The following is an 18,063-nucleotide window of genomic DNA, read 5'->3' on the forward strand; positions in this document are numbered from 1 at the left end:
TTTAAGTCACCGCCACAACACGAGACCGTTCAACAGCGAGCCATGAAATCAGTTCGGGGGACTCAAATTCAAGCCTTATGAAGAGCGCCACCAATCACCAAACCTTTACCCATTAGATTGCAGGCGTCTTAGAGGTGACCTTCTAATGGCTTACAGCATCCCTGACACTTCTGAACATCCTCTTAAACATCTACTTAAGTTTAGCTACAACACAAACCTAAGGGGTAACATCCGGAGATTGGAGACACAACACAGCAGAACGGACTGTAGACAAAACTACTTCTTTAGAGTTGTCAAATGCTAGAATTTGCTGCCAGCTGAGCTAGTCTAAGCGACTTCCCAGAAGTTCTTTTAGTAGTAACTTGACCTATTCTTAAGGACTAAGGATAGTATCTTACTATGATTTATCAATTTATTTTTCCTCTTTTGCCGTTAATATACCTAGGTTACTGCCTGGAGGTATTGGCGATCCACTGCTACTAGACATGGAAGCTCGTTAAGCGAAAGCTTCTTCTATTCCGTCCCCAACCATTTGAACCATTTGAATCGTTGGTTATTTGAGGTCATTCCTAAGACCTTATTATGGAGGACATTTTAAGTTTTCATCTTCGGCTGTAAATGGGTTGGGGTTTTAATACCTGTGGCCCGAATGAGGCTATGGTTGTCTCTGGCATGTTTCTGATCAAACGTTAACTTTTTCTTACTGCCACAGGTTGCTTTCATAAAAGTCCCTTACTAGTTCCTGGTGGACGAGTATTTGTCTGGCCAGGAATTCAAAGAGTGGAAAGGTGAGCATGATTCTTAATTATTTCAATCTCAATACAGTACTTCATTCACTCGCTTCATTCTTTCCAAAATGGAAACAACCCTAAAGCGAAATCACAAAAAGCAGGCGGGTTATGTCACATATATATTGATGTAGACATCTTGTATAGACAGTTCTGTTAACTTATTCTCAATAGAATTATTTGTGTGGTACACTTATTTTAAAATTTAGGCAACATGTGGCCCTTGCGTGAATTCATTTATAAGGAGGGCCTTTGCTGTTTACGTGCAAGTACAAAAATTCCCATCGATTCATAATTGTCACTGCTAGGTTATTATATTTTTTGGCTAAATAAACCTCACTCCACTTATAGTAGGAAGCAGGTCTACCGCCTTTCCTAAGCTCCTTGTGACTTAATTCTATCTTTCTTATTTCGGACCATTTGGGTCCAAATGAGTCTGATTTCTCAAATGACATTCTGCTTAGTACGTCAAAAGATTTTGCTGACTTACTTTGCCTCCTACTCCAAATGTCGAGCCTCCGAATAGCTGATTCTGAGTCGTTGGACATTAGAATCAGTCATTCTCAGCGGAAAAAAAGTGAGAACTTCCCTCCCTATCATTTGTTTCGAAAGTCATGAAAATAGTAATGAACGGATCCACTAGTGAATCTAGTTCCAAGGTACCTTCTTACCAACCTGCCAATCACTGAACAATTAATCCCTCAATTCGGACGAAGTGTCCATGGTTGTATCCCTCTGTTAGACCTCAAACAGTATATCGTGAAGTGCCTGGCTTGGATATTTGCTTAAATGTGTGTGGGATTGTCTCAATGACACGTTACAAACTTTTCGAGCTTGATTTTTGTTTACTGGGCTTTCCATAACTAGTTGAATAGCATATTTTTTCACTATCGACCCACACCTTTGATCCTATCCATCAATCATTTACCGAATGCTCCCTATAAATATACTTTGTTTAGATTTTGAGAGTTGATTGAAGATTTGGGAACTATTAAATGTCACTATCCTTGAAAGCAATTTGGACAAAATAACTAACTGGACAACAAATATGCTCTCAGTCTTCTGTAATATTAAGGAAAAACACTAGTAGTAATTGAAAGTCACCTGGAGATGTCTCCTTCAGTGCCATTGAACCCAATTTATTTTTCAAGCCTTTCGATGAAGTCGACAGAGTACCTCCATCATCAGCTATTTATCCCTCAGGATCTGTGCTTGAACCACTATCTGATACAGAAAGGGATTCCATAGGGGAGCAGAAGTTTGTAAGTATTTTTGTGATTCGTTTTTCGCGTCCTGATATTGGCTTCCCGATACCAAAACGCAAAGGTAATTTGTTAAGATTGAGAAAGTTTTCGACTGGGTGGTATATCTTAGTCGTATCCCCCTTACTGACCGCACTACACACACAACTTACGCAAATCTTCATCTAGAAACAACTGCATTTTTGCACTCATGTACTTCAGAAAATATATAACTATCTCACAACAAGTTCTAAAGCAGCAGATAATCATGTACGTGAACTTAGGAATAAACCTGAAAATGGCTACGATGTAACCCTTATAGTACTTATAGTCTAACTCAGCCGATTTCCCCGAGGTTTGTGTTGAGAATACTGTAATCCAATGTAGTATCAAATCTTACTCTTTGATGTAAACTTAAAACATCAGTCTATCATGCTCCTTTAAGAAAGTCTGCGTGGTCAAATTTCCTTCTAGTTTTAAATGAGCACACACCTCCGATATCAAGTGGACATTTTACTTGACTTTGGACCGTACCCATTGTAGGTTAGTGATGTTATGCGGTTTATGAAATTAAAGTAGATGAAAAAAAGATTCAAATGTACATCTCATGAATTCGAGTTCTTATGCCTCAGTCTTTAATCCACCACTGTATTTCTTATCGTTGAATCATGTATGCTGGGATATTATTTAAATCCGACCTTTTCTAATTAGTTAACTTTATATTGTGATTACTAAATACTTTGAATATTGTGCAATTGTGTTTCTGTTCACTTTTTTCAATAATCAAATGAAGGATGCCATTGAATACAATGACATTAATCATCGAAAGCCCTCGAATCTACACTCAGCTTGGTGTTCCTATCACAGTAACTGGTGTTGCACAAGTATGTTTGTTTGTGGTTATACCATTTTATCTACTCAGAGACCACCTCACTACCTTAATATAGTAGTAGGATATATATTCTTGATATTTCATGTTATAAGTTTTCTGATTTACATTTCGTGAGACTCTCAGTAAGGAGACAAAAACTAATGTTCGCAAAATTATAGTTATCTAGCCAAACAAGTACCAAAAGAACAAATGCTACGGAGTCTTTCTTAGAATTATGATTTAGTCTACTTGGAATCGTGTTTTTTTTTAATTGCATTAGAAGTGAAGCTCTAACCTGATAATATTCGGCTTTCACAAATGGCCATATTAGCGTAGTCAGTTTTTGAACCTCCTTACTAACTCTAACATGTTTTTACAAAAATTTAAAAAGCTATCTGCTTATTTACCTGTTTCTGGATAGTATTTCCACCAGTTTAAATGTTAACTGAGTTCTGTCGATCATATTAGCAACATAGCTAAGGTAATTTACTGAATATTGCGGTGCACTATCTTGAAACACCGACTTTGGTGACTTGGACATGTACTAAGCATGTCATCCCAGTGAATTTCGTATCGTACAGTATTTGCAATCCCTGGGGCTAGTTGGAAAAAGCAGAACTGGTCAGTCTGTGACATGGTTCCGTGGTTTGCAATAAAGCTGTACAGAACTGGTATCTGTTGGCCCTTCACGACTCCCTGATTGGGGTCTCATAGAAAGTACAACACAGTCTCAGAAGACGTTATCAGATATGACTCAGAATAAAAGCTAATGGTGGTTCTAGTGTAGTTTTCGTTTACTTTCATACAAACAAGAGGAACTTCTTGGACTGGAAGAATTCCTTATAGTTGTATTTTTCCTAACTGAACTGTTTCTCCTATTATATTTTTTACTCTCATTTACTTATTTTGGTTCATCTGTTGTGTTTCTTACCATATATTTCTTTCTCTATCCCTTTTCAATCTTATTTTGTTATTGTGTGGCGCATATATATTTTGGTGCCGCTTTGTACCAATACTTGTGTTTAAATTAACGATAAGCACTGTTTTCTTGAGAAAGCTATTTTCACTAGCTTTCCCATTTTTCTGTCTTGTATCTAGCTAGTTGTTGATACTGTCAAAATCTGGGGAGTGTGAGTTAGTTTTATATGAAGATAATTTCTGTTTCTCTATTTTACTGTCAAACTAACCGAAACTATAGAAACATTTTACCACTGATTAGACTAAAACATCACCTCTGTGAAAGATTGTTATAGAGAACTATATACAAGAAAGTAGATAGTGAACATTTGTATTGAAGCGGTTAAATCATCATTTTTGGACATGTCCTAGATACCTACTTTAAAGATTCTCATTAATTACATCCACCGTAGAAGGACTCTCGGTTTATGTTGTTTAACAATTTAATAATTGGAGCTTTCTTATCTTTACTTTTATGCAACTTAATTTAGGTAAAAATTAATGGAAGTAACCAAGAAATGTTAGCGGCTGCATGTGAACAATTTCTTGGCAAATCAGAAAATGAAATACGTGAAATAGCTCAAGAAACACTTGAAGGTCATCAGCGTGCTATTATGGGCAATATGACAGTTGAAGAAATATACAAAGATAGAAAAAAATTTTCAAAAGCTGTTTTTGAAGTAGCCAGTTCGGATTTGGTGAATATGGGAATTAGTGTAGTTAGTTATACACTAAAAGATATAAAAGATGATGAGGTATGTATGTAGTAATAATTTTTATTTGGATATATGGTTCTCCGAGATTCTTTTCCAACTTAAGTATGATTTTCATCATAAATTGACATCAGTTAGGTAGTTGGGGAAAACTTTAGAGGACTGAACACCTATTTCGTCCCGTTTTGGAGGTCCTGTGCATAAAACTCTGTCCAGAACCTTTATGTCTCACGACGAGCACAGTAACATCAGTTCACTAAATCACTTTACTGAATAAGTTGAGTTCATCATCCATTCTGTTTAATGTTATGTATCTTTAGGTAGTCAGTTAGGATTTAGATGGTTGGAGGTAGTTTCCAAAGGGCCATTACATCAAAATATAACCTAGATAACGTCAAATTACTTAGGCGAATACCCATATTGCAACTTGATCTATAAAATCAGCTAGCATTAAGAACTAAGCAAAAATGATAATGATTATCTCTTGATGATCGATTGGTGTAAATCGACAGGAAGTTTTAAACCCTAGTTTTATACTCATGAACACTCTTCAATCAGTCTTACCTACAATCTTAAAGAAATCAACGCTCGATCAGAGAATAGTGCTTGTATCACGCAATGTCTTAATCAATGACATGCTGTTGAATTATTTTGAACAATTGTTATCCTGTAAGACTGATATTTTTTGCACTAACTGACCACTGAGTACTAACAGTTAACCGATCGAAGTTGAAATTCCATACCTGATACTCAACATCAGTCAGATTTTTTTTTCTGAGTCATGTGACTTCATACCACATAAAACATAAAGATTCTCTGATTCTTGGATATCTAAATTCTTGATCAAATATAAAGTTATTTTTTCGTAGGTTAAAAAAGATAACCTCTAAATCTTGAATTTAGGTTATTTTTGATGATCCTTATTGATTTAATAGGAACATTAAAACATTTACTAGTAGTAGTTCATTGGTTTTTAATGTTCAAATTTAACTATCAGTTCTTATTGTCATATTAATATATTTTGTTAATTTCTCTTCATCATTGAACATTAATTGTTTCGATCAACATTATTTCTTTATCTAGTTACCATTCAAAAATTACTAGTTTGAGCATATCGATTAGGTTACTTTTAATCAGTTTGAGTGATTTATAAAGTAATCTAGTAAAATTATCTGTAAATTTTCTATGTATATTTGCATAAATTAATCAGTCAGTCATCAAGAACTTGAAATCCGGTGCATATAAATATCAGTTCAAGTTGTCATATCATATCAGCATTGAAAAATGAAAGTATCTAAATAAATGCCAGGGTAATAAAAGTAGCACTTGTTATTTTTACTACTTGATTACAACTTCAGCACGTGTAGAACCCTCAATTCGCAGGTTAAAAGTCAGAAGAAAATAGGAAAAGCGTTTACTACAGTGTCAAAATGTACAGAAACACAGGTGTATATGTAGTTTTTCATACGTGCTGTAACATCATTATTATATGCGTGGTCATGTGAGAGCATTTTGAGAGGGAAAGCGGACTCTCCCCATCCTCGGCCGCACCAGGGCATTTTGGGGTACCCAATCGTCAAGCAGGAAGTTTATACACTTGTCCATCCACACGTTGATTTTCTAGAAAATTCTACCGGGCTGTGATTATGTGGGATCTTTTGGCTCTTTTAGAGATCCTAGAAGCTTTATCTCGCTTTCTGGGAGCTGTTTCAACAGTAATAACATAATTGATGTTTGGCAAGATTAGACATAAACAATATGATTCTAGACAATAGAGTGAATTCTCAGGATAGAAAAGCATAAAATAATTTTGAGTCAGGATCTAAGAGAAAACAACAAGTGAACTCATCTGCCCCATTGAGGCTGGTTTTCAGTTAATTCAACCCAAAGTCCCCAACCAGGTAGCTTGTACCTGTGCACATTGCTCAGTCCAATATATATATATATATATATATATATATATATATATATATATATATACACTTGATAGTTAGTAACAGTAGAATTCAAAATGCGTGTTTAATTGAATCTACAGTTCATTAACTGAATTTCTTTGGAGCTCAGTGATTGTTGGTAATATAGTATAGACTCAGAGATTGTAATACCACTTAAAAAATCCAGATTATTATTATTACTATTCATCTTGTACTGATTATTTGAATCTTCCCATTGACGTTTAGGACTGCAATTGATCAGTCACTTTTTGGCATATATGTATGTTGTACAATTTACCCCAATATTGCCTCAAGTCAGAAGCATTGTGAACAGAGATGGATGGTGGAAGGTACATCGAGCTGATGGGTCCCAAGTAGGACGAAACGCGCGTCGCGGATTCCACTGCTACCCACCATCTATCTCTGTTCATTATTATTATTATTATTGATCGGCAGATCACGAAATTACAATAACTACTTTTTGTGATGCAATTGAATTTCTTCCAACTAGATCCGTTGATAAATTTAACCAAATCAAGAATAACAAGGTTTGGACAATAAAAATGAATTCATCCTACTATAAGTTGGATCCAGCTGATAAGAAACCGTGAAGTAGAATAATGAATTTATTTTGTCCTACAAACTTTGATGAGTTTTTATTAACTTATAGGGTCTTAAATAATTAAATTGGTAATTCCTGCTATTATATCTTTGCTACATTAGATAATGGTTAATAATGAAATGGTCAGCTGAATAAAAATAGGATATCAATGACTAAGTGTTATGAAAAACACTTGAACTATTAAAGCCTGAAGAGTTTCTTTAAAGATTATTGTTAAGTTATTTTAATCTATTATAGTTTATCCTACATAACGTTAGAATATCATTGAAATATGTCTCAGTAGACTTTCATCCCACTTGTATTTTACTACCATGTTTGTGGAGTACTTTTGATGTGATAATATAACTCATTCAAATATTCCATAGATTTTGGTAAGGAAGTAGTTGACGTGGATTTGCATACAATACAATTTAACTGACTCATGTTATCCTATTTACTAAAATTAACATCCAAATATGATTAGATTAACACAGCATAGATTTGATTGTTAAACGCTATGTATTTCTTCGATGATTTTGATTATTACCCTGAAGAAGTCTAGACAAGTTAGCTGGACAAAACGTTGGAATTATTTTAAATTTTAATCGCTAAAATTATTTGAAATATAATTTTTATATATAATGTCTTCTCTATAGTCGGCGCCCAATTTCTGTCAAACTATTCGTTCTAATCTTGTTGAATATTCGTATAGGGTTTACTACACAAACTCAACAGATTAAGATGATAATTTAGGTGTCTAATGCACTGGGCTTTTAAGTAATAAATCACTTACTTTGATATGAGCAGTAGAATACTATCACTACACAGAAATAATAGAGTATATAAACTTATATTTAATGAGTTATAATATGAAATACTGCAAAAGTTAGTAGCACTTATATAAGAATGTACTGCTCGGATTAAGCCTGGGCTGTGTCTGGCTCTCCTGTTAAACAGCATTGAGCTGTACTGTTTGGGTTGTCACGTCAAAGTCGGGTTCTCCTAAAATCCAATGTAAAATTACCCTGGCCTACAAGGGTATATTATATAACTGTGGAACAATAAATCATAAAATGTTTAATCCAATACACACTATTGAGTAAAGAGACAATAACAGGTATTATTACTGAAATCACAATATTGTGTGAACTGTAAGTGTCAGTTTCATTTAATTATAATAATGATTATATTTGTTGTATATTTAAGAAGATCAGTCATCCAACGGTCATGACTGTAAAAAAGAAAATATACATTAATCTGCTACTTAAAGATAATGAATCAGATAAAGTCCTGATTATATGATGCATAAGACGTTCTCGTGATAACCTGACCATCATTTCAAGTATCTTACAGTAGTTATTCACCACTACATACCTGCATAAAGGACAAGTTACCTTGTTTGAATATCTTAATGTACATATGTTTGTTCACCTACAGTTGTAAAGGTAGGTGCGCAAGTAGTTCATTGAGAACCGTTTGTCGGTACGCAAGAGAGGATCTCTTGATTATGCTTTAGTAACAAATAACTCAGAAGCATAAGCAATGCACATAAGGTGGTTTAATTGAATTTAGAACAATTCACATACATTCGTGGTGTAAATTAGTCAATAGTAATAAACATAGATGGATTGATAAGTAAATTTTTTACCCAATCTGAAAATTTCGAAATAAATGAAGCTGGTATTGGGCGAATCCGAAAAAAATGTGTAGTATTTATGATAATATGATATTTATATTTCTGTGATCGATTCTTACATCAGCTAAAATTGTTAATAACCGGGGATTTTTTATTTCACGATGCCTACCCTATTCATTCTTGGTTTTGTACATAGTTCAGATCAGTTGTTAATGAACTCTAATGAGTTATTCTACCATCCTACGTACCTAGATTACGTTACTACTTTGAGTAACGTTTTGAAGTATATAACACACTCTAGTCTCAACCAGTACATGTCCCATATCTTATCAGTTGATTTACTTCATATTATATACCATTCACGAATGACTCTTTAAAAGTTCTAGTGGCCAAATACCTCTGATCTGATAATGTTGTTTTTTAGCTTTTACCTTTTGGTCACTCATAATCAACGTAGAGCCTGGGACAAATGTGTGTCAGTTCAATTTGTCATACCATGTCAATGAAATTGACAGGATTAATAGTGAAGAAGTCTAAATTGTAGTAGTATAAGTGATGCTGAGAAAAATACGATATTAGAGAATATTGTTCGAAAAGAAGATATGCATTCGAGTAATACAAGTATAAACTAGTATTAAAGCTAAATATTAAGGGAAAGATAAAGGTTAAATGCATCTGTGTCACTGTGACCAATTCTAGGTCTCGTCATCTAATATCTTCAACTAATGATTAAGGTTATCACAAAAATTTGGACCAGGTAGTATGCATCTGCTATTATAGTTCGCTACAGGTGCCAGTGACTTCATATATCATATTCATGTATTATAATAAAATACATGATTAAACGGTAAACGTGAATTTTAGTATGTCTATATATCTACAGGATCAGAAATGATTTATATTTGCAACCATCATAAATTTATTCACTCTTAGTTTACTTCAAAAATTGAAGCCATTTCTCATTTTATTACTGTGTAAATAGCTTTCATAATTTTTTAACATGAATATTATTGTGAATTATTTTACAGTACGTCCTTAGCACCATCATGCCTTATGGCAGGTACAATATCTTCAGGTCGTTCAGTTGAAATTCAACAGTTTTTAATTTTGATTTAAACCAGTCATATTATACAATCTTCTATCTAATTTCAATCAGTGTTATTTTCCTATCTGTGTATCTCCATCCCTCCGTAGGGCTATTTACGTTCACTTGGTTTAGCAAGAACAGCACAAGTTAAATGTGATGCACGTATCGGTGAAGCCGAGGCAAGACGTGATGCTGGTATTCGAGAAGCAGAAGCTGAAAAACAACGTGTTGCCGGTAAACTATTAAATGATATTGAAATTTCTAAATCAAAACGTGATTTTGAATTACAAAATGCTGCTTACGAGAAAGAAGTACAATCACGTAAAGCGGAATCGGAATTAGCCTATGAATTACAGGTAATTTTTCGTTGATTTCTAACTAGAATTATGTCTATGCTTTTTTCATTGCGGTGGTTTGTTTTATTTGTTTTTCACTGTCCATCTGAATACTTATTCCTGTTACTCCTTGTGGGGGAGCATAGGCCATCCACCAGCACTCTCCATCCAACCCTATCCCTGGGCAATCCTTACCAGTTCTTTCCAGATCTGCTTCTATTTCCCGACGTAATTTATTATTTGTCCTTCCGCTTCCTTTCAGGATTCCAAGTTAGGGCTTTCCTCGTGATGCAGTTTGGTGATTTGCGTAATGTATGTCCTATCCAGTTTCAGAGTCTTGTCCTAATTTCCTCTTCAGCTGGAATCTGTTTTGTCCTCTCCCATTATAGGCTATTGCTGATGGTATTCGGCCAACGGATATTGAGTATCTTACGCAGACAACTGTTTATAAATACTTATAACTTCTTGATGGTGGTTGTAGTAGTTCTCCACGTTCCAGCTCCGTACAATATGACTGTCTTGACATTCATACTGAAGATTCTGACTTTGATAATGGTTGACAGTTGTTTTGAGTTCCATATGTTCTTCAATTATAGGGATGCGATCCCTTGCTTTGCCAATCCTCGCCTTTACATCTGCATCCGATCCTCCTTGTTCACCGATAATGCTTCCCAGTGTTGGGGACGTTAGATCCCCAGAACTCACTTGGAAAAGGACCTCATTTTGTAATTTTATTTAGAAAATTTGAATTTCTTTATTCTCGCGCCCAAGTCGCTCTTGTCACCTTCACGTCGTATTTCCCACTGGGAAATATCTTAACTGCTATTAGTCCGTTGCGTCTTTCAGTATGCTATTTGGTAACTCTCTCCAAAGACGGTTTAGTATTGTATATGTAAGTTTTGAATTGTTTTTGTTGTTATCGCTCGTTTCTGGCTGTTTGCAAAATATACTTCCCCATTCCAAGCTTGGACTTCTCCCTCTAGTTAGCGGGGCTGGGTCGCATCAGTAGCTAGCTTACTGGTCTTTGGTCACCGAGTCTTGTTTCTCGTTCGCAGATTAAGTAAACTCGTGATAGCTTCAACTCTAGCACTCAGGTACGTGAAAGACTCCACATCTTCCAGAGTTTTTTCATCAAGTGTGATTGTGTTGGTGTTCTCCGTGTTGTATTTGAGGACGTTGCTTTTTCCTTTGTGTATGTTGAGGCGTACTGATGCAGAGGCTGCTGCTACACTAGTTTTCTTCATCTGCATTTGTACGTGTGTATGGGCTAGGAGGACTATGTCATCTGCGAAGTCCAAATCGTCTAACTGATTCTAATCTGTCCATTGTATTCCATTTTTTCTCTCAACTGTTGAGGTCTTCATAATCCAGCTTGTTGATATCGAAGTTGGGCATCTATTGCGTCTTTCATCTGGTTCAGTAACACTCTACTGAAAACGTTTTTTGGTACTGACTATAGTGTGATGCCTCTGTAGTTCTCACAGTTGCTCAGATCTCCATCCATCTGAATGCGTTATTAATAAAAATGCAACAGTGGGTACCGAAAGTTCTTAATTTTTTCAGTCTTCAGCAAAACTTGGGATGATGCATATATATCACTAAGTTGATATTTTTAACATGTGGTTATTTTTATTGTTTCAAGAAGACTTTTGTAAATCATGCACCAATTAACGTTGTGAAACTCATCAATAATGTTAGTATTAATAAAGATTCTAAATTTTTAGTTCAAAATGGATTTAATTTATCATTTTTTTCTTTGATGAAACTATGGAGCAAAATGTTTAGTTAGATTCTCACCAGTTGCTCACAACCTACTGTTTGATGATTCAGATTCTTTTCTCATTGTAGTTGTTTTAAATCACCATTATACCATGATAAAACATATCCATATCTGACTAATTTCGCTGTTATAAGTAGGGTAACTTTACAATAATTTTGATCTTAAAATACTGTAGGTTGTAAGTAACTTATGAGAACCTAAAGAAATAAAAGGAACTAAGTGTATGGAATATGTGTTCATGTTAAATATCTTAAATTATTTGTGGTCGGATCCAACTATAGCTGTTACCGTAGTGAAACAGTCTGGTTAATTTATCAGGACGATCCGTTTGATCGTATTGTCAACAGTATTCAAGAGTGATGGGAGTACAATGTCTCTCATAGATGAGCAGTGTCTCTGGAGATATTGCATTTCCACAGATGAAAGAAGGGGGGTTAAAAAGGTTTATTCAAAAAATAACACATCCCATTAAACCTCAAGGATTTTCAGTTCAGACAGTAAGGTCTCTTAGGCTCTGTGATCAGACCTAAATGTTGACAAGATATTCATTACCAACCTAGTTTCTTTTGCAGGCCTTTTAAGAAAATATTTCCTATTTTAGAATTGAGAACCACTCACACACTTCTAACAGTATTCAACCTCATTTTGCTATTTAGCCGTTATTGGGTTTTAATTCTGCATTTACAAAATCAATTAAAGTATGTTATTTGCATACCTACTTAGATATATTGCATTTTATGGAATCACCCTTAAAATAATATCGTAATATAATTGTTATCAGTTTCAGTTGAAACAGTTGCTGAATCAGTCCTATGTATTTGAACTTTTATTGAATACTATAGAGGTAGTTTAACTGTTCCTCAGTTATATTTTCGGGTGACGGATCATGGTTTTGAATTTCGTCTCATTTGCGCAGTCAGTTTGTATTTAAATCCTGAATACCGAATTAAACAAATTAATTAAATCATAAAAAGAATACATGATATTTTTCTTATCTTATGTATCCTCCTCTTGTCTCTCTCACACATATACCTGCATTTGGAACAAAAACTAGGCAGCTAAAGTTAAACAACAAATTAAGGAGGAAGAAATGCAAATCACCGTTCTTGAGAAAACTCAACAAATCCAAGTGGAGGAATTAGAAATTGTACGACAAGAACGTCATTTAGATGCGACGGTACGGAAACCAGCTGAAGCTGAACGTTTTCGTTTGGAACGTCTCGCTGAAGCTGACCGGCTACGTTTAACTGCCGAGGCGGAAGCAGAAGCTGAGGCTATTCGGCTACGTGGTCTTGCTGAGGCGGAAGCATTAAAAGCTATAGCACACGCTGAGGCAGAACAAATGGCAAAGAAAGCTGAAGCATGGAAAAATTATCAGGTTTGCTTATTTATTTGTTTATTGATCAAAATAATTGATGTAGTTCGTTTGCCAAGTATATAGTTTCTTGATCTTACAGTTAAACTAACACTACCTACCCCCTACCCCGACACAAAATGTTAATTCATTTAACAGTAAGTTGGAAGAAAACTAAGTGTGACTTAACCAAGAGTTGGCCTTAATTCATGAAATCACTGGATTGAGTCGTGTCAAGAAGTGCAAACTAACTGATTAAGGTCCATAGGATTGTTGTAACCAATGGTTGAAAACATGACTCAAAATCTATGGACAATGGTGTAAATGATTTCACTCGGTGTTTCCTTAGATTTTGGGTTTTAAAATTTCATACTATTTTATTCCACGAATTAATTTTTTCTCAAATCATATTACCTATGCTTAGTGTTTTCTACTATTATTGATAGTGTTACTAACTTCATAATTTGATCTCATTGTAATGATGTAGTGTGACAACTTGAACTTATGCACACATGTGCCGGTTCCTACTTTGCACACAATTATTAGATTGATACTATCCAATTAGCGGTGCGTTTTTGTACTATAAAAGTCCAAATGAAATGAGTGCATTATTCACTAGAAATCAATAAATAAGTGGTAAATTACCTCGAAGATAATCTATGTTGAAAAGACTGGTATAACTTAAAGAATTTTTGGAAACCATAGAAACGAAGATAGATACTCGATGGAAGTTTTGTACAAGTTTGAAACTTCTCAACTTCTTTCTAAGTTTGATTTGTTATGTAAGTCATTCACCAACTGTGGGTTCATATAATCAAGTTTGTGTTGTAGTCTAGTTATGCGAGCGAGGTTCAAAATGGTGACTTATTTATTGAAAGTTAACACTTTAACTATTAAGTTACATCTCTATCGATTTTTAATCAGTGTATATACAATTATAATATTCTTAACTTTTAGAAGGTCCAACTTTCAAATAATCACATCATTATATGCATATGAATTTTGTATTTATCTTAGTTGATTATTGCTAGTATTCTGATCTGTAGAGCAATCGTACTACCTTTAGGAAAAGTAAAGAGGACAGTATTAGAATTTTAACTGAGTTTATCTCCATTCTCTTGCCATCAAAGTTACACTCACTGTATGAAGCGTATTTATACTATTCTGTCACCCGAATTCAACGACATGGAATAAAGTTGAAACCTGTTATCTTATAGTTTAACTTTGATTATTCTAACCACCAAACAACTTACTGGTCCTGAATAAGTATATGTCTGTTGAATAACAAGATATAAACTCAATTACATGATCATTTTCTAGTACCGTCTCTAACCGCCTGTTTTAAACTCCTGATTCTTTTTTATCCTTCATATTATGAGTAAAACTGAATATGTTAATAAAATTATAGTTCTTTATCTATAAACTAATATGAGAACACATGTGTACTCATAACAATGAAGAAATATCCCCACATTAATATATACTGAATGAAATTCAATTTATTAAATCTATTTATAGTTCCTTGTTAGTGATATGTTTACTACTATGTCCGATAATTCTATATAGTAGCTCCGAATTATTCAACGAACGATCATTCAGTCAGTCAGTAACAACGTAGAACTTTGTACGTACGTACATCAGTTCGAGTTGCCATACCACATTAGCACAGAGATGCAGTTGTCGATTCAAATCCCGTAGTGGTAGACGCATTAAGAGTATAAGCAGTAATCGGGAAGATTAGTGTTTGGAGATGTTATTTAAAGAGTATAATCCAGTGAAATAAATTTGGAAAGAGAAAAAAGAGACAAGGAGGAATCAGGAGATTAGAATTTGGGAGAACACAAAGAGTGTATGCACCTGCGCCATTGCAAATAATTTTGAACCATGTCATTCAGGGTCTCTAACCATCGGTTGTTACCATCTCGCGGTCCCCAACCAGCTAGTCTACATCTACTAACATGGCTCAGTCCACTTAACAGTGAATTCATGGATTTGTGCCATGTTTTGGTCTGCCACCCCTATGATCCAATACTAGTAACCTACGAATATCCTCTACTCTTGCAGGCCATGTTTCACTACCATAAAGTAGGACAGAACGAACTGCTGAGCAGTAAACCTATCCTTCGGTTGGTAGATGGATATCTCGCCTACGCCATAAATGACGCAATTTGGCGGAAGCTAGCCGAGCCTTCTGTATCCGTGCTGAGATTTCTTCACACATCAGACCACGAGGGCTGACGAGACTTCCAAGATAAGTGAAACGGTTGACACGCTCAACTACTTCACTCCCTATCATTAGTTCAGGTGTCAATGCAGCCCAATCCTGAAGCAACATTTTGCATTTCTATGGGGAGAATCGCATCCCGAACATGCTTGGATAGTTGCTTAGAGTGGTCAGAAGACTCTGCATGTTGTCAGCGTCTTCACCAAATAAAACTATGTCATCAGCATATTCTAAGTCAACAAGTGAACCTTCCGGCAGAAGTTCAACCCCTGGAAATCTAGACGAGGAAAGTGTTATCTCTAAAAGTACGTCAATGACACAGTTAAACAAGAATGGAGAGAGTGGGCAGTCCTGACGAACAACACTTGAGGTAATCAATTCTGATGACAGTTAGCCATAAGCTCTGACTCGACCAGTTGTGTTCGAGTAGAGAGCCTTTATAAGGTTAATGTACTTCTTTGGTACTCCTTTCAGTGACAAACACTGACACAGAACCTCATGATCAACAGAGTCGAAATACAATCACACATTTTGTTGAAATCACAACTTAATGGATAAAACACTCGAATTTCAACTATTGAGTTGCATGTTTGAAACTCCCTCCATCTACTTAATTTAGTCAGACAGATTATATTGCTATCCTTCACATAACTAAATTTTACGGGGCTCAGTATTGACGCGTGAAAAGAGTCAGCTCTCCCTCTAGAAATGCTCTCAAATGGTCACGTGGATACAACCCCTGCTAGGGAAGTACTACTCACACTGCCTTCTCACGGCATTACTGTTGTTTACCAAATTGAGAGGACGAAAACCGAATGTACGGCGCTTTAATCGGGTAGATTAATATAGAGGATCCACCTAAGGAAGTTGGAAAACCCTGACTCCAAACCAATGGTGCACATGGTCTCCAGTATCCTAAGGGAAAAAATGGCGTATGAATCAATCGTTGATCACCGTCTACCATAGGACTGCATCTCCCGACACTGCTCCACGTCTTTGTGGATTAGGCCTTTAGGTCAAAGGCTCCGGGTGTTCCCTCTTATGAAACCCACCTGTTTCGATTTGGGCAGTATCACAGCCCTCACACAAATCGAATGATTTATATGGTGCATATCTGTTTGGTGCCTCCTTGTACCAATGTTTATATGTTTAAATAGTAAATTCCTCTGCTAGCCACTATCCATCATTGCTTATAATGTTTGTAAATTAAGGCAATATCGAGGCATACGCACAGTATGCACATATGCCAATAACCGACTGATCAATTTCAGTCCTAAAACATCAATTGGAAGATTCAAGTAAAACAATACCAAGTGAATTAAACTTCACCCCATTGCACAAGCAGGTGGCTATCAGGACTCAGTGGCTGAGTGGATAACGCGATGGCGTTTAAAGCGAATGGTACTGAGTTCGAGTCACAGAGTGAACATCAACTGTCTGAGATGCAGGTACATCCAACTGACGAGTCTCAAACAGGGCGAAACGCGCGTCAAACTGGATTCCACTGCTAGCCACTATCTATCTTTGCTTATAATAATAATAATAATTGACGCGTACATAAATTTGTTCTGTTGTTACTCGTTCTTCTAACAAGTAAATATACTTTGATAATATTTTTCTGTATTTATTTATTTATCTTTTCAGAATGTTGCTAAATTAGACATGGTATTACAATCATTACCGAAAATTGCTGCCGAGATTAGTTCACCATTAACTAAATGTGATAAAGTCACTATGATTTGTACAGGTGAAGGGGATATTGGTGTTTCAAAATTAACTGGTGAATTATTTACAATTATGAATAGTTTACCAAATTTAATACATACAATGACTGGTTTAGATATTTATAAAAATATTAAAACAATTTAATATTGAAACATTGAAACTATTTCTTTATCTAAATGCAATCAATCAAGGCGCGTAATTCATAATGATTGTTAATTAGTAGTATTGTTGTTGTCAGTGTAATTTCTATTCTCCAATTGTTTTATGATTTTTCTTTGTGTTTTTCTTTCTCATTCATATTTTGCCTACTTATTTAGTAGTATAAATCAATTTAATAAAAATATTTAACTAAGTATATTTGTTTGTTTGTTCTTGTCATATCAGTTGTATTTTGTCTTAAAGATTGAATAACATTACTATTAAGTGGTAGCATAAGATAAATAAGTTTGTTATTTTCAACATAATAACACGGTTGAAGTTGATGTTGTATATATATATATATATATATATATATATATGTAATATAGAACTCTATATTTGTCTCTTAAGCTATTCTGTAATCCCCAAACTAGAACTATACAGCGGCCTGAACACGAGAGAGAAGACGCGAAGTATGCGAGAAGTAGTTTACTCCAAGGTTCATTTTAATACAGGGTTTTTATAATATTTTAAATGTCCTTGGGTTGCTAGAAGATTCTGGAATGCTACTAAACATAGTAGCAGCGTAGCAGCCAGCCAATCAGAGCCTCTGTATGTGACGTTTCGCTTCCTTGATATTTCCGGCTAAGACTTCAAGTGAACGCTGATTGGATGAAAC

General features: G+C 35.1%; 1 protein-coding gene across 1 annotated transcript; it reads left to right on the plus strand.

Annotated features, from left to right (window-relative positions):
• The first annotated feature begins 565 nt into the window (after positions 1-565).
• Positions 566-17,601, plus strand: FLOT1 (Flotillin-like protein 1). The gene is made up of 6 exons (XM_012945348.3): positions 566-788; positions 2,823-2,913; positions 4,349-4,612; positions 9,936-10,184; positions 12,998-13,321; positions 17,166-17,601. The coding sequence occupies exons 2-6, from the start codon at positions 2,824-2,826 to the stop codon at positions 17,388-17,390; spliced, it is 1,152 nt and encodes a 383-aa protein (XP_012800802.3). The 5' UTR covers positions 566-788; position 2,823; the 3' UTR covers positions 17,391-17,601.
• Positions 17,602-18,063: the final 462 nt, after the last annotated feature.

Source organism: Schistosoma haematobium, chromosome 1 (genome assembly GCF_000699445.3).
Source record: "Schistosoma haematobium chromosome 1, whole genome shotgun sequence".
Lineage (NCBI taxonomy): Eukaryota > Metazoa > Platyhelminthes > Trematoda > Strigeidida > Schistosomatidae > Schistosoma > Schistosoma haematobium.